The following is a 24276-nucleotide window of genomic DNA, read 5'->3' as shown; positions in this document are numbered from 1 at the left end:
AACTGCTGAGGAGAAGCGGGTCCTGCAGACATTCCTGCGCCGGCGGTGGAAACCGAGGCTTCCTGACTGCAGCGAGGCCGCCGCACGCAGCACCGGTTCTTCACTGGTTCTGGTTCTGGGCTCAGTGGGAACACTGGGCGCGCTCAGAACGCTCAGCTTCACGTCTGCAGAGGAGATCAGCATCAAACGGAGCAGGTTCTGTTGTCTGAACCGGAACCACTGAGAGCCTGATGGTGTTTCTGTACAAACATCAATCAGCTGCTGATCAATACAGATCAATAAGACGGCGTCCATGTTCAGTCTGCCATATTTAGTCCAGACTGCTCTGATTCTCCAAACTGAAAAACTGAAATGAGTCACTGCATGTGAATTTTAGACTAAACAAACTTTGTGAACTAAACATTGGTGCCTGTTATTCATTTCCAAGAAGGTTTTAAAACTTTTCCTGCTAAATTTGTACAAAAGTTGCTCATAGTTTACATTCGAAGAGACGAAAAGGTCGAAACGTTTACAGTAAACCAAAGAGTCGTAAACCAGCTTCGTCTTTTTCTGCTGGCAGCTTCAAGGCTGAGTTTCATATTTAAACCAAACGTTGGTCATGAAGCTGAATCTGCTTCCAAATCACCTTTGAGTTAATAACTGTTCGTGTGATTGAACGAGGTTTTCACGCTTCCTGTTTGTTTTCCACTTCCTGTTGATACGATTGAGCTCTGCTGCCACCTGCTGACTGGAGGCCACACCAGCTCCTCGCCCCTCAGGGTGGCTCCAGTATGAGAGAGGTTCTGGTCTAAGCTGAGACGGTTTGTTCAGAACCGGACCAGAACCAGCTGGTTCAGCCACTGAAGCTGATTTTAACCAGCAGGACGGCTCTGGTTAGAGGTCAGAGGTCATTCCCTGTGCCCTCTGGGATGCTGCTCGGTCTGAACCGTCAGCGGTTTTACTGAGACGTTGTCGGGTTCAGAACTGATTCTGATGAAACTGACGGTTCTGACCGTTCTCTCTGACTGGAGCGGCACTGAAACCAGTTGAGCCTCCAAATGTTTGTCCAAACTTCCCGGGTCGGCGTTCCCACCTGCCGGATTTTCCCAGCAGCCTCTGATCCTGCAGGGGAAATGGCTGAGCTGTCACACCCTGCGTACTGTAAGCTAACCCTCACAGGCTGTCATTTGTGATAATTGGCCTCAGTGATTTTATTCCTGCGCAAATCGTCCATGTCTGTAATTTGTCAAGAAAAACATCCGCGTTAAATTACCCGAAGTGCTTTCATTAGCAGCATCGGATCGTCTCCACCCACTCCTCTCATGTTTGTCATCACAGTAGCCACCTCTACGGTTAATGAGCAGCAGGTTTTTAGGAGACAAAACGAGCTCGTTAACGACAGAAAACACTCTGACCTGCTGCTGGTTTAACTGGCCAGAGATCATCTCCTGCAGCTGAATGGCTTTAATTAAACATAATGGAGGAGATGTTTGCTGTAAACGGGCCGCCGTGTCACGTGTCTGGAGGAAAAACTGGAAAACACTTTGCAGCTGACTCTGTCCTCTCTGTAAGTAAGAAGAGAGCAGCTGAAGAGCTTTAAAGCTTATAAATGTAGAAAGCTTCTGATGACGGAACAGGAAGTTTCTCTCCACCATGGAGGGAAACGAGCATCCAGATGAGGGAGCGGCGTCAACATGTGGCTGCTGATCGTATTCGCTGTCATGGATTCAGCAATCAGTGGCACACCGCTAGCCAAAAGCTAGCAAAGCTAACGCAAAATAAAAATGTTTTCAAAGCTAGCAAACATGCTAAAGCGCCAAATATTAGCGACTTAGCGGAAGCGTAGCCACCACTGATGGAGGCCAAAATGGCCGTCGTGACGGACGCCATGTCAACGATATGAAACTATTTCACTAAGGCATCGTTTCATCTCCACCTCATGCTTCCCCACCCTGGATCACCTTGTTTCAGGTGAACCACCTGCCTCGACTCTTCAGAATAAAAGCCCGTTGAGTGACCAGCTGATCAGTTAAAATGAAGCTGAAGGTTTCATGTTGGGAGCCTCCCAGCGTTCCCAGTTCGGCCGACTGGAGGTCTGTCCTGCTTGATGTGGTTTTGTTGAGTCATCCCAGTTCGGTCCTGTCATTACGGCTAACGGCTCGGAGCTAAACTCGCCTGCAAACCGAGTGAAGTTTAATCACTGACCTCATCTGTTCCCACAGCAGCAGCCCCCACTTTCCTTACCGTCATCCCAGAATGAAAACAGTTTTATTCCCGTTTCCTCCCAGATCATGACCTCATGCAGCAGCAGGCTGACGGGTCTGGCTGCCGTTCGCTGGGGTTTCCTGGGATCCAGCTGGAGGTTTACAGGCTCTGACTGATTCAGGGACGGCGTGGAAAACACAAGTTTGAAATCTCATTACCATGTTTCCACTGAGGAACAGCAGAAACGACCCGGCCTGTTCAGACGCTCGTCTGGTTCTTGACGCCAGCAGAACCGACTCGCTGGCTGAGGCCTGTAGACGTGAGATTCCTCTGAGCTTCATGCGCTGATGTCTGGAGGAAGGTGAACTTCAGCTGGTTAGAATATGACCTTTGACCCCTCCCAGGTTGATGGGCAGCAACAGTTTCAGCTCTGATGTCACTGATGATGTCTGAGAGTGAAACTGAAGATCTGAGCTGGATGCTGAATATCTGACGGTTAATCAGTCGGAGTGACTCTGGTGTGTTTCCAGTATGTAGCATGCTGCTGTGCACTGCAGCACAGCAGCATGCTCAGCCGTTCCTCTGAGAGCTCAGAGTTTATCTCCTGCAGGATTCCAGAGTGTAAATCCTCCAGCCTGTATCTGATTATTCACGTTCTGACTTCCCTCAGAGCTGCCAAGCCTCCAGCAGCTCTGAAGTTAAACAGAGCAGAGCGGAGGAGCGGCGGGGCTTCAGCCGACCTTTGACCTCTCTCTCAAACCGTCAGGCCTTTAATGAAGCTGCTGAGGGAGCGAAGCCCCGACTGGAGCCGCTCCAGCATTCTGAACCGTCACCGCGTCACGTTTTGAAACGTGTGTGACAGAGAAACCTTCACTCTGCTGCAAACGCTGGGAAAACTGTGTGTGTGTGTGTGTGTGTGTGTGTGAGGACAGAAAACAGCAGCCTGCTTCCTTTGTGTACATCCTTCAGACTTTAATAGTGAAGCCTAAACCAAAGAACAAAGAATACTGTAAAATAAATAAGAATAAAAAATGCCACAAGCACGTTTCATTTACAACAAAGCAAAGCAACATACTGGAGTCTGGCTTCCATATATACAGAATAAAAAATATACTTTTTATTCTTTGTCCACTCTTGTTCAGTGTCAGTATTTATATTATTCTTACTTTTATATAAAAAGAACAGCATCTAAACACGTACAGCCATGTTCTACTAACTTGCTCTTTTTTTAGCACTGATATTAATTTGAGTCCGTAAACATGGAGGAACTCAAACACGGTGAAACCAGGAGCTTCTTTAAACCTTCAGCACTGAGCTGCTCCCTCAACGTGGAACCAGGTGAACAGCATTGTGGGAAATGGAGTTTTTAATGTGCAGGGCAGCAGAAACTACATGAGTTTGAAATTAAAGACATGGATTAACATCAGTTATTGACCTTTGCACACAGTTTTCTGATTTCTGAAGGTTTGATCTTAATGAATCCGAAGGTCAGACGGACTCTTTGGTGTTGGAACAGGAAGATTTCATCTGTTTTCTGCTCTGGGTTTAATTTACGACAGACCAAAACCATTTTCTGCTTTGGGTCTGAATGATCACAGGAAGTCTGTCCATCCAGAAAAATTCATCTGCAACATGAACAACGGCATGAATCCTAAACACTAACATCTCCTTCAGATGAACACTTTAATAATTCCCATTAAATTCTGAGGATCTGGATTAGACTGAACCTTATGGATCTGATGATGATTCACTTTTGGTCTGATGAACTGAACTGATTTGGTTCTGGAACCAGAATCAGTTCAGTTTCTCATAAAGTGCCTTCAGATGATCAGACGTAACGTTTAACATGAATAAAATGTTTTTATTTCTAGAGGAAACAAAGAACCAATCAGACGTCCTGTAGGGAACTTTAACCCCGTCGGGTTTGTTTTTATGGATCTGATCCGATGCGTTACAGAACCGACCCGGCTCGTCGTTCTGTAGGCTGGAGTCTCTCAGGTGAAACCAAACAGATGTTTTCTTCCCAGCAGTTCATTAAACTTGCAGCTTTAAATGTTACGGTAGCTTGAAATGGTTTGACCTCTCAGAGGGACCCATAAGGTCCACAACCAGAAGGTTTCTCCCTCCGAGTCCAACATTTTCTCCTCTAATGACCTAAAAATGTTTTATTAATGATCAAAGATGATTAATTTGATCTCCAGGGGAATCATTTGAATTAACGTCGCGTTTCACTGGTTCCCAACGCAGCAGGGACCAATCAGAAGCCTTGAACCGTGACATGTGACTTGTTGACCTCTGACCTGACTCAAGTCGCTATAGTGCAAAAAATAACACGTTTGTAACGCTTCTTAAACATGAAAAAACTGAAAAATAACACAAAATATTAACAAGAATAACATTAATATTATTAATATACTTACTAACAATAATAAAATTAATAATAACATCAACATGGTTACCATGGTAACGTAAAGAAGTGTTTGGTTCCAGCAGCCGAGCCAACTTGTTTCGTTCAAGTATCTCTCAACACACACACACACACACACACACACACACACACACACACACACACACACACACACACACACACACACACACACACACACACACTCCACGATGTACACTTCGACAGAGTAAAGGTGTCTCCGCTCCAGAAGCAGATCAGGACAGGAAACAAGTTGCATAGTTTGAGATCTTTTTGTTTGCAGTTTTTCAGGCGCCTCGTCTCTCTGAAGTCCCACTGGTGCAGCGGATCCTGAACGCCACATAAATACGCCTCGCTCCCTCCGTTTGTAACAAAAATATATTAGATATTCATTTGTTTTTCTTTTTCCTGGTTTTTCAGAAAGTGCCATCGAGACTCTGGCTGAGTTTGACTCAGCAAGTCTGGAGACGAGTTTCCGTCCCAGAGAGCGACCCGGAGGACGGCGGGCGCTGCCGCCTCCTCCGGCCCGGTTCGGTCCGTCCCGTTCGGGTCCGAGTGTTTACGAGCAGCCGCACTCCTCCACGATCATGTCCTTGATGTCCTTCTTGATGATCTTCTGCTCCTCGTTGTAGTAGAGCATGGACATGGCGCGTAGCCGGGTGGGCACGCAGCACGACCGCAGGTTCTGGAAGGGGGTGTAGCCCCGCATGCGGTAGTGGCTGATGACGGTGGAGTGGAAGGACAGCGTGGAGCCCGCGATGCTCGCCACGTGGGACGGGCACTCGCCCTCGCAGTAGTTGGCGTGGTAACCGGACGGCGCGATGATCCAGTCGCTCCAGCCGATGTCCTTGAAGTTGACGTAGAACTGCCTCTTGCAGCAGACCCTCACCTTCCCGTCGCACTCCAGGCCGCGCTTCCTGCGCCGCCGCGCGTCGCCTCCGTCGCCCTGCCGCACCACGGCCATGAGGAAGGGCCGGTGGGACTGCTCCCTCTGGTTGCCGCCGGAGACCAGGACGAGCGTGGCGCCGGAGTCGCTGCAGAGCGGGCAGGACACCCGCAGGCCCAGCGCGCTGCTCCGCCGGCTCTCCAGCAGCGCCTGCACCGCCGCGGACACCGGGAAGGTGTGCCAGCCGCTGCGCCGCGTGTCCACCGTCTTCTCAGCCAGCAGGACCTCGTCCTGCGGCGGGCCGAGGCGTCCGCGCTGCTGGAACAGGCGGATGGTGACTTTGGCTCGGCTGCGGTTGGTTTTGGCCAAGCGGAGGAAGAGCCAGACGTTGGCCTGCTCCACCAGGGACATGTCGCCTCCATCCTTGGACAGGACGAAGTTCACCAGGCCCTGGGACTCACCTGGAGACACAGGGAGAGGACAGGTTAGGTCACCTGCTCTGCTCTCTGATTGGCTGGCAGGTCAGACCAGCCCAATGAGACTTCCTGACCAACAACCAGAGAGTTATGCAGAGATTCTTTAAATCATCATCACCTTCAAAAACGAAGGAAAAACGTGACGAAAATGAGTTTTACACCCCAAACTACTGGCTGCCATGACAACAAACACAGAGATCGGTGTGTGTGAGCCACATCATACACACGCACACTCACACACACACACACACACACACACACACACACACACACACACACACACACACAGAGACACACACTCCCCGCTGACTCAGCAGCAGCGGTTGGAGCTTCTGGAGTTGGAGGTTTTTATAGCAGCTAATGGTTCCCACCAGGACCTGCGTGGTCATCCTGCTGCCGGGTCTGACGGTGAGACGGCTCCGAACCTCCAGAACCAGCGGGGGGGGGCGTGAAAACCTCCAGAGGACTTTAACTATGACGAAAACACGGATTCCTCCTAGAAAGCTCTTCGTTCAGGAGTTTCTCCTTCAGAAATCGGTTCTGAGTTGTTCCTCCAGTCACAGCAGCAGGTCCAGGCTGGTGAAAGGCTTCCTGGACCTTTGCTCTCAACGCCTCCGTCTCTGGTCTGGGTCGATGTTTGGTGCTGACAAGCTGCATCGGGTTTCCACTCTGTGGGTTTTACGGCTGCTGTTCCTCTGGTTGCTCACATGTGGAGCAGCTTTATGTTTCCTGGCAGCCTGGAGGCCGGAGCGCGACTCCCAGCCTGCTCTGCCTCGTGGGCAACGCAGCGCGCCAGTCACGACTTCAGAGTTTATGAATGTCAGCAGCAGCGATGCTCAGTTAGACGGTGTGAATGGGCGACGTGTGTGTGTGTGTGTGTGTGTGTGTGTGTGTGTGTGTGTGTGTGTGTGTGTGTGTGTGTGTGTGTGTGTGGAGGCGGGCAGCGATTCACTGAGTCCATTAGAGCGTCTTAAGAGACGTTTGGAGGCGATTATCTCACTTAGATCATCATCACCTCCAGGAGACAGAACCTGTCTGTTCATTCATCCTTTCTGAGGACCGGCTGTACTGGACTGGGCCACAGAACCGGCCGGTTCTGGTTCCAGTCACTGCCTCTTCTTCTACTTGGCTAAAACCTGCGGGTTTGGATCACTTTACAGAAGAAGCTCAGTGTGGTCCGATCCATCTTTCAGAACCAGTGGAAGGAGCAAGAACCGAGTCAGACGGCTCGGTTCAGGATACCAGAACCAACAGAACCGCTCATCCACCTGGAACAGGAGGAGCTGAAGCCCAACAGGAAGAATCTGGACCTTCATTAAGCCCCGCCCACTTTAAAACAAGATGGATGAATGTCATCGTATTTTAATCGGAGATCAGGTTTAATGCAGATGTTCTGGTTCCATCAGAACCGGTTCTACCAACGGGGAGAAACTCCAGCTGGCTTTTCTTCTGCTGGCAGAACCAAGAAGTTCGTCTCTGAAGCGAGAAGCAAATAAAAATCCATCTGATGATGAAAACCCAACGCAGCTTGGCAGACGAGCCGATCTGAACACTTTTCATTTTTTCTCATGAACTTCTGCTCCGGCTTTAATGAAAACAATCTGCAGAATGCATCCCATAATTGTCCGTCGGGGTGGGGAATGTTGAAGCCGCTCCAGATGCAGATTCTGAGGGTTGTTCCTGTTGAGTTGTTAAAATTATCTGCGGCTCGTTGTGAGAACATTTACGACCAAAACAAACATAAAAATCTGAAGTTCTGACACAAAGTTGGACCCCAGCAGACGGGAATATATCGGGGTTCTGGATGCGCTGGGCCGACCTGCGGCGGGTCCGAGTTCAGGACGAGGAAGAAATTCACCAGGTCCACTCAGCGGAGGACAGAACCGAGCTGGACCGGCAGGATCCTGCAGGTTCTGACTCATTCAGCTCACACCCAGTCTGGACCCCAAAACCCCACTAAACCCGCCAAACTAAAAGCATCAAGTAACTCAGATTTCTGATTGTTTTTAGACCACTAAACGCAACATTTTTATAATTTGTGCTAAAATGTTCTGGTTTCTCTCATTAAACATTGAAGTTGACCACTATGAAGGTCAAAGTTCACCTCAGACCTCCATCAGCTGCTGCTGATGTCTTCAGTCTGTTGATGTTGGATGAATCCTCGTCACGACATCCTGCATCTTCCGTCCAACTGAGGATTTTATATCGACTTCTGTTCTTCATAGTAACTGTATGAACTGTTAATATGAACTATAGTAACGCCATAGTAACTCCATAGTAACTCCATAGTAACTCCATAGTAACGCCATAGTAACGCCATAGTAACTCCATAGTAACGCTATAGTAACTCCATAGTAACTCCATAGTAACTCCATAGTAACGCCATAGTAACTCCATAGTAACGCCATAGTAACTCCATAGTAACTCCATAGTAACGCCGTAGTAACTCCATAGTAACGCCGTAGTAACGCCATAGTAACGCCATAGTAACTCCATAGTAACTTCATAGTAACGCTATAGTAACTCCATAGTAACGCCATAGTAACGCCATAGTAACCGTATTTATGTCTAACCAGTGTTTTCCCATGACTAGAACACTGCTAACCTTAACCAACATTTATTTTCAGTTCAGTTTGTTTCTGCAGCACCAATCAGAACATTGTTGTCTGGAGGCTCTTTACCAAAAGTCTTTTCAGTTCATCTAATGCTGTTTTAGTTCAGTTAATAATTAAAAGTAGTTTAAAACGTTTTTATCCAAGTGATTCACTGAAAATCGGTTTAATTTGTAGAGCAGAACTGAGGAAATGAGGATCAGGAACATTTTTCCCCTCGACATTAAATGGTGACGTCCAAATGTCCAGATTCAACACGACCAGAACCAGAGCGGTTCTGTCTCAGAATCCTGCCCAGATGGTCCTCAGAGATTCAGAACTGCTTAGAACCACAAACCCAGATCAGAGTTCTGGTTCCTGACCAGGTTCACCTGGAGCCACCGACACCATCCCCTCCAGAACGCAAGAACCTGCTGGTTCTGCTGGGTGCCAGTTCGGCCTGGTTTGAAACCAGTGGGATCTGTTTTTACTGGCGGTTCTGGAATCGGTTCCATGTGCGGACTGCCGGGTGTGAACAGCGCCGGCTGTTAGAGCCACATAAAACCGAGCCGTAAAACGGTTCCAGCAGCCGGATCCGGCTTCAGACGGCAGGGAGCCGGTCCAAACCGACCTCAGCTGCTGCGCTTCCCCGTCACGCTGACAGAACGATCGGACCGGAGCCTCTCAGCTTTGCAGATTTCAGAACCAGGAAGAAGAGGTGATGAGGAAAAAGACGTCAGGAGAAACTGCAGATCATCTGATTCCTGAGGAAACGTTTCAAAGGTCCACAGAGATGTGAAGGTCAATAAATGGACCCAAATCCTGGAGAACAGGAACCATCTGGACTCACGGTAACAACCTGATCATGTGACCAGATCAGCTCAGGTATAACCAGGAGAAGCTGCTCGGTCAGCTGAACTCCTGCACAGGTTACTGACAAACACAGTCGGTTCTCTTTGTCACTTTAAACTCCTGTTCACTGCAAAAATATAAAATCTTACCAAGTATTTTGGGTCAAGTTTCCAGAGCAGATGTCTCAGTTTGGCCTTGTTTAAGTGTAAAGTTTTAACTCAATAATTCCTTAAAATTGATTATTAAGTTTTATTTCCACTGGCTGAATATTTAAGATTTTGTTTTTCAGTGCAGGATCTACTTCCAGCGGTGGATGAATCGAGTCGTGTTCCGTGTCAGCGGGTCTGCTCCCAATCTGCAGCTGTTTACTATGGAGTGACTCATCTGTCCACACAGAGCATCTCTGTCACACATCAAAGCCGAGCCAAATGAGGTGATGGGAGCCGCAGGGCCGACCCAAAACGCCAACCGCTCCGGACACCACCGTAAACACGCCCTGAACGCACCACGGACACCACCGTAAACACGCCCTGAACGCACCACGGACACCACCTTACATAGGCCCTGAACGCACCACGGAAACGACCGTAAACACGCCCTGAACGCACCACGGACATGATCTTAAACACAAACTGAACGCGCCACGGAAACGACCGTCAACACGCCACGAACGCGCCCTGAACACGACTGTAGAGGAGAACCAGATGACAAACGGAGAGAAAACATGACAGAACACAGAATAAACAAAACAGAACCAGAACCAAACAAGGGTATAGCAGCAGAACCGCACCGGACAGATGTTCATGTCGTCCAATCAGCGGCGGCCGTGCGGCTCCCTGTGGCCGTCAGAGGTCAGTGAAGTGACCCTGAGCTGGTGGCGGCGCTGCCAGAATAGACCCAACAAAGACGGGTTTATTCTGCGGGCCGAGCAGCGAGGGGTAGGCCGGGGTTAGCGCGCGGAGCAGGCGGATGAAAGTGCTGTCAGGAATGTCGCTAATGATGTGTTCAATTAAGTTCAATTAGCCTAATTGTCCTCTGTGTGTGGTGAGGGACGGGGAGAAGCGGGAAGATAAACAGGGACGGACTCTAAACAGAGGACAGGAAAAAACAGAGGACAGATGGACATTGTCCCCGAGCTGCTAAACAGAGGTTGACACTTGGTCTCCGCCAAGAACCCAGTCATCCCTGCGCTCCCGTTCCCGCCATCTCCACGGCCCAAAATAATTACTGCGCTCCCTGAATGCACCGCTTCTTTCCCAGGAGGCCGCAGGGCCAGCTGGTACGGAAAGCTCATATGCATTTAATGGAGAGTTTACTGGACCGCTGGTTTCCATCAGAGATCTTCTACGGAGACAGATGCTCCTTTTCAACCCAGTGGTAAAGTGGGCGGGGCTAAAGCCTGGATCAGTAAAGTTCAGATATTCCTGCTTTAAACGCTTCAGTGTTAAACAAAGTGACAGCTGCTGTCGCCTCGTCAGGTAGCTAAGCTAGTGTTAGCTCACCAAGCTATCGCTCAACGCTGTGACAAAAACACCGACACCTAGTGGCCAGTTTGGAATTACATGTTTATATTTAGCAGACCAGGTGTTTTTGTTGGAAACTTTTAATAACGTTTCTGCTGTTGACTTTTATTATCATCTTATTGTCATCTGTGGTTCCGTATTTCATCTCTTCATAAATAACCATAGAAAATACGTTTAATTCAGCTTTTCTACGTCCTCTAATATGTTCCTTTATTTTCTTCATCAGTGGTTCTAACCCCCTGGACCGGTCCGCTAGCTGATTCAACGATCCACTTTTTGACTCCTGATCCTGTCAGAGCAACTCGGAGGCGCCCCCTGCTGGTAGGTGTTATTTACCGGAGGAAACTTTCTTCTTCCTTTGAACTAGAATTTATATTTAATCTGAGATTAGATCATCTCCGTCATAATTCATCTGAAATTAGACTCAGGGATGTGAAACATTATTCAACTCGTGGTTGAAGCCTTGAGCTTTAATTAGATCTAATTATTTTATTTGATTTAGTATTTTTTATTTTGTGAGCATTTCTGGATCCTCTTGATGTGGCAGAAAATATTTTCCAGGTCAGAATGAAGAATCGTGAGTCAAAGCTTCAAAGAGTCTGAGCTGATGGCCTCATTAGCGCCAAACCTACAGTCTAAACTCAGGCATTAAAAGGGAATCTGCTCCCAGAGGAACGCCATTAAACGACGAGTCGGATTGCTGTAGTTTGTTTGGAAACCAGATCTGCTGCAGCAGAACCTCGGCTGCTTCTCTTTCATGAGGGAAAACGTTGGAGCTGCTTTGTGATCGAATCATTCTCAGCTCGACACAAATGTAAATACTTCATCTGCAATGTGCCTCTTCTTACGTTGGATGGGAAAATTGCTTCAAGATGTTGACTATAAAGCGCGCTCTGGCTAACCACAAGTGTTTTTAGCTGCATCCCACAACTTCTCTGCAGCTCTGCAGCGGCAGCAACATGAAACGTGTTAAATTCCTGCTCAGACGCTCAGTCAGGCGTTCACATGACAACCCCCAGATAAAAGCCCAATAAACCCGAGCCAGAGGACCGGGCCGGTACCGTCGCCCGGGTTCTGGTAGCACCAAAACCTCCCAGATTCTGCTGACTGAGAGGAACTTTCTGGGGCTGTTTAACGATGATATTCAGGGTTTACTGGCGGAGAAAAGAGCCGTAAACGGCTGACCAGAGAACAAACCGACGGAATCCAGTCAGAACCGAGCCAGACCAGGTCCAAAGCAACGACTGCTCCTCCATCAGAGGCGCAGAAGGACAGAACCCTTCAGACTCCTGGATCAGAGCCTGACAGACACGATGCAGGGTTTAGTTCTTCTTTGGAATAAGTTTCAACATAAAATATAAATAAATTTATTTATATTGAGCTAATTTAGAACAGTGATGTTCTTTTTGGCAAACGGATCCAGTTCATCTCCAGAACCGTGTGATTCTGTCTGGTTCAGTCAACTGGGTCGGGTTTTGACGCAACGACTGGAGAAGAACGGACGTTCAAGGAAGATCTGGGTTTTGGTGCAGCAAGCACCTGGTGACAGTGGAGAGAAACAACTGACTGTTAACAGGAAGGAAACGTCCACCAGAACCAGAACCAGAGTGAGAGACCAGCTGGGGACCAACAACGCTGCCTGTGAGACGAAACTCTGGGTTAACCAGATGTGATGGGCTCCAGGAAGCGGCAAAGTGAACTTCTGATTGGTTCTGATCCAGACGGAGTTTCAGGCTGGACGCCGACCTGAACAAACCGTGCAGAGCCGGCGTGTGATTGGCTCTGGAACCGTGCAGAGCCGGCGTGTGATTGGCTCTGGAACCGTGCAGAGCCGGCGTGTGATTGGCTCTGGAACCGCGCAGAGCCGGCGTGTGATTGGGCGGCCCTGGGTGGCTGCCGAGCCGCCGTCTCGGTGAAGCTGCTCCGCTCAGCCTGTTTGCTCAGATCCGCTTCATAAAAATCTTTTCCATCTGCTGCTCCAGACTCTCGCCTACAGAAACCCAAACTGCTGCAGCAGATCCAGAGTCCCGCCCACACGGTGCCGCCGCTGACAGGTGAGCCGCCGCTGACAGGTAAACTCTCATCCATCTGCTTTAACAACCCAACTGGACCTTCAGAACCGGGTCCCAACCTGGCTCAACTTCAGGCGCTGTGACCCGTCACTGACCCGGATTCAAAGGTGTTAAACTGCTGTTAAAATGGGCGAAGCGTGCCCTGCAGCTGGTCTGCAGGTTAAAGGTGACAAAGCCATGATTAACACCTGACCTGCCCCCCCCCAACCCCCCCACTGTCACCGACTGTCAGGAAAACAAACGGACCAGAACCGGCGGCGCCGCCCAAATCCCTGCTGACTGTCGGCAGATAACGAGGTATTCTCTGAGAGCAGCAGGGGACCGTTACTGACGGATCAGCTGGGCGAGTGCAGGTGGACCCGCCGCCGCTGCAGTGTTTACTCACACACACACACACACACACACACACACACACTCTCTCTCTGAGTGACTCCAGACTCACCAGCCTCGGCGAAGGTGATGATCTCCGTCGTCTCCGGCGCGTCGCCGCCGCCGTCTCCCGCCCGAGCTCCGGCCGCCGTCGCCGCTCCTCCCCCCTTGCCTCCCCTCCCTCGCGCCTCCTCCTCCCCCTCGATCTGCACGCTGCCGTCCTCGGCCACTCGCCCCACGTGCAGCTTGCGCAGCGCGTTGAGCAGCGCGGCGCGCGGCACGGGCCGGGTGATGTTGGGCCGGGCCTGCAGGTGGAGCATGTTGAGGATGTGCCTCTTCACCGCCTCCACCACGTCCTGCTGCGCCGCCTTCTCCTCCTCATACGCCGGCGAGTCGCCGTCCGCCGCCGGCCCGTCGCCGCGCCTCATCCGGGCCAGGGCGCAGGACGGGCAGTGGGCGCTGGAGGCGTCCGGCAGCGACTGCAGCGTCAGGGACAGCGGCCTGGAGGCCAGGTCCGCTGAGGATGCACCGCCCTGGACCAGAACCAGAACCAGAAGGGCCCAGCTGAGGAACGGTAACACCGACATGTTGCCACCAACCAGAGGGACAGGCAGAGGCCAAAAAGTCCAAAAGTCGATGAAAATTGAGTCCAGAGGAAGAGTTCCTGTGCTCGGTCCTGCTGCCTTCGTCTCTTTCTCAGAAGTTTGGAAGCTGAAAGTTGAGCTCGGCTCACAGTCCACCTGCCAAACGAGGGAAAAACTGCAAAGGAACGAGAGAGAAAACAACGGCAAGGGAGAAAATGAGTAATCCTTTTCTTTTTGTCAGGGACAGATGGCTGCAAAATGTGGAGGCGTCATGAAAGAAAGAAAGAGAAGAAATAAGAAAACAAGAAGAGCAGAAACTGAATGGATGAAGCAAAGCGGCAGGACAGAGGCTGTTCCCGGGGTGAATCTCTGCAGTGTGTTAGAGAGGACTAAGTTATCCCAGATGAAGGGAGTTCCTCTCTCTCTTTACCTCTGCTGCTCCCTCCCTCTCTCGCTCCGTCAGAGTTGAGTGCGCTCGCTGGCTCACCAGTTGAATGGTTTTTATCGGAGTGGGCCGGTCTCTTTCTGCTGCGACTCTCTGAGCCTCCTACCATAAGTACAGCTGCCTCCTCCCTCTCTCTCCGCCTCCCTCTCCGCGGTGACGCACCGCTCTTTTCCCCGCTCACATCCACCCTGCAGCCGGCTGGGAGTGAGTGAGGGTTAAAACTCGGCTGAACCGTGACTCTTCCCTCCATCTGCTGAGCGTCTATCAGGCAGCCAGTGTTTGGTCTGGTGGCTCTCGGCTCCAGTCAACGCGCCGTCATCGTCTCGTCTCGGGGCGAGAAGGTAACGGATCAGCTAGCGGGTCCAGAACCCTCCTGGATGTGATGTCATAGCCGTATGAGCTGAGCGCGCTCAGACGGTTTGTCCTGTCAGTGATGAAAGCCAGAACTGGACCTTGAATCATAAACCTCTGCTGGTCCGATGTTCTGGATGAGGAGGAACAGTTCTTCATTCTCCTGAACGAAACTCTGACCCAAATGACCAGAGCGGGACTGACCCGGCTGCTGCAGCCAACGGCAGATAGATGAACAGGATCCAAAACCTTTTACAAGTTGCTCTGATTGAAACGTCTGAAGATCTTCTGGTTCCATTTCCACTACAGACGTCGTCATCGTTCCTCTTACACTAAATAAAAATGATAAAACTTTGAGCTAAAACTCAGGAGTTTAATAAACAGATCAGGTTTTTACCAGTTAAACGTTTTGACCAAAACCTCCAGACTGGGTTTTACAGCTGGTTTCTAAGGTGTCCTGTTTGTTTCTAAAGTCCGTAACGGCCTCGCTCCCATCACCTGAACCTCCAAGTCTTCCTGTACCTGGGAGATCCAGCAGGTCGTCACATCAGCTGCTGCCGTTTCCTCCAAGGCCTTCGACCTTCGACCTTCACTCAATGATCCAAGAGTCTACATAAAACATTCTCCTGATTTCTACCGTTGGATTCTGTTGTTCTCTCTTCCTTGATTGGACCATTGCTGGCTGTGACTAACGTTTATAAACCAATCAGTGCTGAGACGCCGGTCCGTGTTGCTGGCGTTCCCGGGTTTCCTGTTGGCTCTGTGCCGAGTCCGGTTCTTCCGGTCCGTGTTGCTGGCGTTCCCGGGTTTCCTGTTGGCTCTGTGCCGAGTCCGGTTCTTCCGGGCCGTGATACTGGCGTTCCCGGGTTTCCTGTTGGCTCTGTGCTGAGTCCGCGGTTCTGGATGTGGGACAGATTTCAGCTCTGAGGTTTTTCCAGGCGGATGTGAAGGGAGACGGGCGTAAGCCAGAAAACACGAGGAAGGTGTGACCAGGATTAGGAACCTGAAGGCGGAGAGGAGCAGAGTCCTTCAGCGGGTTCTGGTCCAGATGGGCCAAACAGAATCTCTAAAGGGTTTCCTGGTTTGGGTCAGAGGTCGTAGCCTTTTCTGAATCTATTTAAAGGTTCCTGTTGAGATGAAATCATTTAGCTTGTGGAAAGTTTCCAGATCTCCACTGAATCAGGTTTGGTGACTCTGACATGAAGCATCTCCGTTTGGTCTGACGGCCCATAAGCGGTGAAACATCCTCTCCATGAACACGTCGGGTTTGTTTGGATTTTAATCACCCTGATCTCCAGTAATCCCAGTCATTACCTGCCTCCTGCTCCCACAGCTTCCTGCTGGATTTCTGTGTCATCGTTTGTTTGGTTGAGAAACGATCCTGAAAAAACATCCAGAGTTATTTTAGTGGATAGGAAGAGCCGGCTGGGTCATCCAGGGGGAGTTTCTCTGGAAAATCATCCAAACTGGTTCAGGAGAAACTTACAGCAAACTTATCTGCCATGTTCTAAAGTATTTACACTCTGGGGCGTAATGAGGGATTCATTTATTTAAAGTGATAAATAAAACGTATCCCTTGGTGAAGCAGATGGGATGTAGCTCTGCGCCTCCAAGAGGAACAGTAAAGAGTTAAAAGTTCGGCCAGGATCAGATGGATCCAATCAGGGAACAACAAAAGCAGCTGAAGTTACTCTGTAATTAAAAGTGATATTGGACCCAGTGGTGGTTGCAGACTGGAGCTGGTGACATCAGGCGGAGCGAGGACGCGGGATCTGCTGGAGCCGAGTCACATGGAGGAAGCGGAGACGCGGCGCTGCAGCTTCCGGCTGAGATCAGACGTCTGGGATTCTCCCTGCGCCGCTCTGACATCAGCAGCTGTGGGGAAAGTGTGTGAGCCGTGAGTGGGACGCTTGTTTTTCATGGAACCTGGCTGAGTGAGCTCATCGCCGCGCTCTTGCCTTATAAAGCCTCTGCAGGGCGGATTGTTGGTGCGAGCGTGTCTGGGCCGGTAGCTGCTTTAAATAACTAACCACCTTCCAGTCATGAACCTTTCATACAGCCGGCGGCCGCTGAGGCACTCCGCTCAGGAATCAGCCCGCGGGCATGAAAAGGCGCATCGGGACAGACGGCTCACAAACCACACTGCTTCATTTAGACGTCTGCTGGAGACGCTTAAATGTTTCCAAAGACACCAAACATGTCAGGGAGGATTTGGAGGAGATGGATGTGAAATGATGCTGCAGTCATGCAGAAGTTCCTCCAACATGCTGCAGACGTCTCCAGCCATGAGAACCGTCCCGCCTGGCTAAATATTTCAGCGCCGGGAGGCGGAGGCCGATCGTCTCCTTCCTCCGACTGCCTGCCTGCCTGATTGTTTGTTTTGTTGGCAGATCCTCAGCCCTGCTCTCCACTTCGCTGGGTGTCACTTTCTGTAAACCTCTTCAGCGTGTGTGTGTGTGTGTGTGTGTGTGTGTGTGTGTGTGTGTGTGTGTGTGTGTGTGTGTGTGTGCGTGTGTGTGTGTGCGTGCGCCGTGGTAAATAAACTGATGGCCAGAGCGCTCGCCTGCTCCACCTAGTGGCCAGCAGCCGCCACAACTCCTCCGAGGTCTGCAGAGTCACTTCCTTCACCAGTCGCCCTGGCCTGACGGTAGCCATGGCAACCACGTTTCCATCCTGGAGGTCCAATGAGACGAGGAGTCTGTTCAGTTTGCCTGACTGGAACAGATTAAAACCAGAACGGACCCTGAAGCCTCGCCGTGATTCACTCAGGTTCTCCTCATCATTTATCTTCTTCCTGCCACTTTAAGGTTTTAATCCGGAAATATCTGATTATTGTCAGATTTTCAGTTTTCAGACCAGAAACAACATGAAGAACCACAGAGCCTTTTAACAAACCGATCATAGAGCGTTGTCAGAGGAACAACAAAGTAATTTCTTAAATATGAATCATGAATGTGGCCCACATCTGAACGGCCCGGTTCTGATCGTTTCACCATCTCCTTTTATCAGCTTCCTTCACCTGGTTCTGATCCGGTGACCATCCTGTCGCTCTCGGCAGCTTGAACATCCATCCGCAGACGGCGGCGGCCATCTTTACTGCCGTGAACGGAGCAGGACGGCTGGCTCTTGTTCTGCGGGTCGATTTGGAGGCGCTGCCCGCAACATGAGAAAAATATCAGCTGTTATCCAAGACTGAGCATCAAGATCTGCTGTGAGAACAGAAAATAAAGAGAACCGGCCCAGCAGAACTTTCTGGGTCAGAAGAAGAGAGTACCAAGGGAATTAAGGTTCTGTTGGATTCCCAGCAGGTCCGAGTCCCAACAGAACCACCAATGTGCCTCATGGCTTCATCTGGCTCCAACAGCAGATCCAAACTGGGAACCGAGACGTTCTGACTGGTTCTGATCACTTTGGGTGGTTCTGGAAAAGATTCGACTCAAAAATGTAAAACCATAAATTCTTAAAGGTCCAAAAAGTTTGAGATAGAAAGTCGATGCAGGCGGGGGGGATGGGGGGGATTGGTGTGTGTTAGTGTTAGAGTGTGTGTGTTAGTGTGTGTTTGCGTGTGTGTGTTAGTGTGTGTGTGTGTGTGTGTTAGTGTTAGGTGTGTGTGTGTGTGTGTTTGTGTGTGTGTGTGTGTGTGTGTGTGTGTGTGTGTGTGTGTTAGTGTGTGTGTGTGTGTGTGTGTGTTAGTGTGTGTGTGTTAGTGTTAGTGTGTGTGTGTGTTTCATTGATGTGGTTGTCCAACCCCCAGCCAGCCAATCAGAGGGCAGAAGTTTCTTTGCTGGTTGAGTTCAAAGGTCGTTGGATCCTGAAAATAGAAGCGGTGAGGATGCTGCTCTCTGATTGGCTGCCGGTTTAACCCTTTCATGTGGTTGGCTCTGGCTGCTTCCAGCCTCAGCAGGAGGAAGTTTGTGAAACATCAGCTTTGATTCATGTTTCATCTGCGTTTGATCCTGTCAGTTTTCAGCAAAGTGACCCAAACAGAAACCCTGAGCAGCTGCAGCGGCGTTCGCTCTTCAAAGCTCTGGTTCTGGTCCAGACGCGGCCCGGACTCACAGCTCTGACGGGTCCAGGTGTTGGGCTGACTCAGGCTCTGCTGCGCACTCGGCCCGGATCAACAAGCTGTGAATCAGGACCTCCAGCGCCTCACCGCAGGGAGCCGCTGACTCGGCGGCTCCCGGTCCAACATGGAGGCTTTCCTCCGTCTCCGTGTTTCACCTCTCCTGACGTAGGAGCTCAGACCGTTCAGCTGATTTCAGCCCAACAGGACCGTGACTGAAGGTTAGCAACGCCCTCCAGGTCCAAGCGGTTCTTCTCAGGCTGAGGCTGTGACCTCTGACCCCACTGGAATCTGAGCCGATGTTTCTGTGGTGAAGCAGCTCCGACCCGACCCGCTCAGTGGAAACGGATTCTCTGTGTTGGTTTGACCCCAGCGGGTTGCCGTTAAAACCATTAGCCTGTATGCTGGTGGACACCCAGAGCTCCCAGTAGCGCAGCAGCAGTTGGTCTTTATTCACCAGATCAGATTCAGCCGCGTCCTGCCTGGATGAATTACCCGGCTGAACGTTTAAAACCTCCTGAGTTCTGCTGATTCAGACTCCTGCTTTCAATTATCAGGACTCTGAAGCACTTTGACCTCCTGCGCCTTCATCCTGGACGGATCGCTGAAGCTTCTGGGTTAACGTCTCGTTTGGTCTGATGGTCACTAACTGGACAGTGAAGCTAAACAGCTCTCGCTTCAGCTGGTGTCTGTTAAACTGGATTATCTTCCATCCATCACTACAAGTTACAGAGTCGAGACAAAGTAGCTCCTAAAACTCCTGCAGGATTTAAAGCCTGTGATTTGACTTCAACTGAAAGAAGAGACGAAATGTTGACCTGTTGACCAGATGAAGAGCCTCGATCAGCAGGTCAGGCTGATCGAGGGCTTCAGAAACAGGATCGTCGTTACCTGAGACTTCCTGCTGGTCTTCATCTCCCTGAACAAGCTTAAAACTGAACAAAACATCTAAAAAATAGTCCTGAAAGAATCACCTCTTAGGGAGTTGAAGCGTAGAAAACAGAAGATGTTACATCAGTTGTTGGATTTGATGAGGATCAACCAGCTGGTTAGAGGAGAGTCGGTCCATCAGACCCTCCTCTTCCTCCCAATCTGACAGATTAAAACCTGCTGTGGTGATATTTTCTCATTTTAGATATAGAAGTTAAATGTCTCGTGCTTTAATCATATCTGTTCTGTAACAGTGCTGCACCGCAGGTTTTAGCTTTGGTGTGAACATTTCTGCTAATCCACTAACAGCTGAGCTATATTTGCTAACTTTGAAAAGGCTTAGCACATGTATCTTATGCTAAGCTAATTTACCAGATAAATTCAAAATGCTTATTTACTGAATAAAGTTCAACATCTGTGTTGAAGAATTGCTCTTTTGTTTACATTCATCCTCTTATTTTGAAGGGGGTAAAGGCTGTCTGTTCCCTCTCATGTTCTTCGCCTGTGATGTTTATTCAGTACCCAGAATGCATTGCTGCATGCTTTCTGACAGAAGCTCTTCTGTTTTCAATCAGGAAAAATCAGCAGCAGAGTTGGCAAAACTCACCAACTGTAAACTGGAACATGGTGGGAGTCTGCACGGTTGAATTCAGCACTTTAGCATTAGCTCCTGCTAAATACGGTGTCGCTATAGCACATTAGCATTAGCACAACTAATGTTTATGTTCTTTACAGTCCAATGGCTGCTGGACTTTGGCACCAGCTCCCAATAAGGATAAGCAGCTAAAAGACGATGGATGGGTTCTCTGGTGCTGACCGTCTGCTTGGACTGGACCAACAGAACCAAAGAACCCGGTGAGTCCGGTTCCTGTAGCAGCTTCAGGCTCGTTTCCCTCATCATTTAACTGAAGGAAGAAAACCTGAGCTTCATCTTCTGAACATTTAGACGATCTGGTCTGAAACATTTTCACTGGAGTTTAACTTTCAGGTTTTAAATCTTTTTAAGAATCATAACAGTCTTGATGGAGCCTCTGTGGCTGAGAGACGAGACAGAAAACGATGAAGGGCAGGAGACCGCCGCCATGAAAGAAGAGCTCTGAGCTTCCTGCTGCGTAAATAAAGACGTTATTTTATATTCCAGTCATTCTGGTCCTGAATAAACAGGGAGAATCTACAGGCTGCTGCCGACACATCAGACTCACAGTTAATGCAGATCAGAGCAGGATCCATCGTTGTTCCTGGACATGAAGCCTTTCAAGGTCACAAAGTGCTGAAAACAGCCGCAGGATCTGGATAAATCCTGACTGTTTACGTTGGGACCACCTCAATTCCTGTCAGGCTGCTGACCAACGGCTCGGCCTTCATGGGAGGAGGCCGGCCCTGTGGGGTCAGAGGTCACTTCACACAGACTCATGCAGCGACGCGTCCGAGTGTAAACATTAGAGTCCCAAACAGAAACACTGAAATATGAATGAGACGGCAGCATAAACAAACCAAAGAAGAAGCTTCTTCCTCACATCAGGCGGCAGGACGAGCCGCGGCGTGACGCCGGCCTGCCTGCTCATCCTGCCACTGGAGCGCTTCGGGTTGAATTCCTCAGGTAAGAACTAAACCTTCACACGTTTTATCTGACCTTTATTAAATGCATAAGTTCTCAGCAGGCTGAGATTCAGGAACGGCTCTGCTGCAGACGACCTTCATGAACAATATTTATGTTCTCAGAAGCTCCATCAAGAAACAAAGACGGCGTCAGAGTTTATCAGGAGGTTTTCCTTCAACACAACGGAGGAAGGGAAGGTTTTTTACATTTATTAAACTCATGAGAATCAATTCATTCTATCAGTAGAATAAAACAGAAATATTACTAAAAAGTTGTAAAACTGAGAAAAAGTCATTTTAAAAAGCTCTGCTAGTCGGCAGGCTCTGAGGTTCATGTGGTTGTTTCTGAAAAATCATTTAAAGGATGATAATCTGATGTGTTAAAGTATTTATCTGTAAAACTGACACTAGACGTTTACACAGCACTCAACACTATGCATTATGATGCAGTTTTTTGTGAGTTCTCATAAAATTACTACTTTCTGTATTAATATAAATGATTTTATTTTTAATAAACATCTCTGATCCTGGCCTTAGTACTCTGATGTATCTTAAAGCTTCAGAAATTTGACCTAGTTAAACATCATGTCTGTTTAAACCTGGTCTGCAGGTTGTGTGACATCAGCAGGAGGGTCAAAGGTCATGGTTTCCTCCATCCAGCTTCAGCTCTGCCGTTTCTAAAGCCATGAATAACTGAACTACAGGAGGCTGGAATGTTTTATTTTTAAAAGTTTTAGTGGCTCTAATGGCCTTTAATTGAGGTCAGAGAGTATAGGGGAAGATGTGTCAAAGGTCACCAGGCCAGGACTCGAACCCGCAGCACTTTCCCGCGATTCCCAGGTAAAATGTTGCTGAGATGAGTGAAGGATTGTTTTGTCTGTTTCACTGAAGCCGTTCTGGGAAACCAGCCGACCGCAGAGTGAGTTTGGGCCAAAGCGCCGCAAGCAGCCGGTCCAACATGACGGGCAGCGAGGGAGGAGCAGGAAACGCACAGGGAGAGGAAACCAGGAGCTGAACCCTGTGGGTTCACCGCCGGGCCGGGTCGGGCCGGGCCAGGAGGGAGAGGTCACAGAGCCGGGCCGGTCCAAACATCCAGCCGGACTCTGCTCCTGACAAAACCTCAGAAAACAGCTTTAATACAAACAGCCACAAGGTTCTGATTCCAGGTCCATTCCGAGTCCGTCGGCCTGGTTACAGTGTGTCGGCTGGTTCAGGTTTCTGAGGAAGCCGGTTCTGATCCAAATGGGTTCATTTCATCTGAAAAGGAGCAGCAGAGGAAGAGAGGTGGTCACGTTTTCCTCCATCAGACGCAGCAAAGACTCACTGCAGGACGACTGCACCTGGCTGGGATCTTCACCTGTCACCTTCTTCATCAGCCGCATCATCATCATCAGTTCTCTGAACCTCTATCTGTTCTTTGTGTTTCCTGTTTCCTCCAGGTTAATCTCTGTCTTCCTGCTCTCTGTTTTCCTGTCTCTTTTCCATCCTTGGCTTCTCTCTCTCCCTCCGTCTCTCCCTCGTTAGCGGGTCTCATCCCTCACTGTTGTCGTTCTCCTGCGCAAGATGACGAAGGAAGCGGCGGAGAGGATGCTTCTGATCTCCTCGGCTTTTTGAAGTTCTGTCGTCTGTTTTCTCTCTTTAACTCTCTTTGTGCATCATCTTCCCCCAGAGTGTGTGTTTGTGTGTGAATGTGTCGCCTCTTCTGTCTCTGAAGAGCTCTGAGTGCTTTATGTAACACACACACACACACACACACACACACACGGTGTGTTAAAGGGACCCAGAGCTGAACCTGAATCTCACCTGAGCCGCAAGTGGAGTCAGAACTCTGAAAGTCCTCTGAAGGACACAGCGTCCTCTCAAACTCTGCGTCCCACACGAGGACGTCCTCACAGCCAACCGTCCAGAGACGCAGGATCAAACACGCTTCATCTTCTTCTACTTCCTGTCTTGTTTCCAGGCTGAAGTCTCCAGATAATTTGATATATGAGGGTAAAACTGCTCAAGGACTCCTGAACATGGCAGTGAAGTCTGTAAACATACAGAGGATCCACGTTTTACCGCTGAAACAAAGGAGCAGAAACAAAAACTTTATTACTGAAAGATGAAGATTCTTTGGCTCCAAAGGGTTAAATCTTTGTTTCTCATTCTGTATTAAATGTTTAATTTGATTAAGTTTCTCCTGAGCTTTCTGTGTGTTTCAGGTTTTGTGTTCAGATGGATCTGCTGCAGTGGGACTGAAACCATCTGATCATTTGTGATGTTCTGATACTTTCACCTACCGAACCAGAACCTTCCAGAACATCGTCTCATAGAGACTCTGTTTTATTTCCTTCTTTTCTGCCTCGTTTCAGTTTGCAGCTGAAATAAGAAGCTAATTTTTTTCATCATTACATTAAATTAAGTGAAACTGAAGCAAAAATTTGTGGTTCATAAAGTCAGAATCTGATCGATTCAGAGACAAACTTTTATTAGGAAAGTTTTATTTGTGAATATTTCTGATTATTGTTTCTGTGCTCAAATGTTCCAGAACCAGAACCAGCAGTTCTTCCCGAGGCGATCCAGCTGCGTTCTTCCTCACCTCTGTGTTTTCATTTGAACTCTCCGTTTTAACGGAGCAGCCGTAAATATAAATCAGGTGTTTTATTTCGGATTCGGATGGATGAACAGTCCTGTCAGTGCTGGGAAGCCGGCGGTCCAATCCGACTGCATCGATGCACGAGGACCGTCAGAGACGGTCCTGACCTGATCTGACTGCAGAGCCGGGTCCAAAGATCTGCTGTCGGCTCCGTAATCCTCCAGCCATGCGAACCGGCTCAGGGTGGGTCACATACTTTCCTAAATGTTTTCACCTGGAGATCTGAGGCAGGAGCGTCCGCCAAGCTGAAACCATCAAATATAAATCTGTCGTGTTTATCCCAAACCT

The 24276-nt window shown here is 49.3% G+C and overlaps 2 protein-coding genes across 6 annotated transcripts in view; one reads left to right on the top strand and one right to left on the bottom strand.

The window, feature by feature from the left end:
• Positions 1-3131: 3131 nt before the first annotated feature.
• inhbaa (inhibin subunit beta Aa) lies at positions 3132-14524 on the bottom strand. 2 transcript variants are annotated; one of them, XM_008402141.3, is made up of 3 exons: positions 14393-14524; positions 13452-14137; positions 3132-5956 (listed from the first exon to the last, which is right to left on the bottom strand). In XM_008402141.3, exons 2-3 carry the CDS (start codon positions 13963-13965, stop codon positions 5169-5171), a joined length of 1302 nt encoding a protein of 433 aa, XP_008400363.2. In that variant the 5' UTR covers positions 13966-14137; positions 14393-14524; the 3' UTR covers positions 3132-5168. The 2 variants fall into 2 exon arrangements, with proteins under 2 accessions (XP_008400363.2, XP_008400361.2); XM_008402139.3 differs by lacking the exon at positions 14393-14524 and having other exon boundaries at positions 13452-14380.
• LOC103460133 (NLR family CARD domain-containing protein 3-like) overlaps positions 9895-24276 on the top strand; it is a 35939-nt gene continuing 21557 nt past the window's right edge. For 2 of the 4 annotated variants that reach the window (XM_081601177.1, XM_081601174.1), the window contains exons 1-3: positions 9895-10265; positions 11164-11258; positions 20487-24171. The gene's annotated coding sequence lies outside the window, so the exon portion shown is untranslated. The remainder of the gene's footprint in view (positions 10266-11163; positions 11259-20486; positions 24172-24276) is intronic. The other 2 variants (XM_081601175.1, XM_081601176.1) reach the window with 2 other exon arrangements.

The sequence above is a fragment of the Poecilia reticulata genome, chromosome 20 (assembly GCF_904066995.2).
Source record: "Poecilia reticulata chromosome 20, P_reticulata-male-v2, whole genome shotgun sequence".
In the NCBI taxonomy this organism is placed as follows: domain Eukaryota; kingdom Metazoa; phylum Chordata; class Actinopteri; order Cyprinodontiformes; family Poeciliidae; genus Poecilia; species Poecilia reticulata.
The sequence above is the reverse complement of the archived record's forward strand: the minus strand, read 5'-3'. Positions and strand labels throughout refer to the sequence as shown.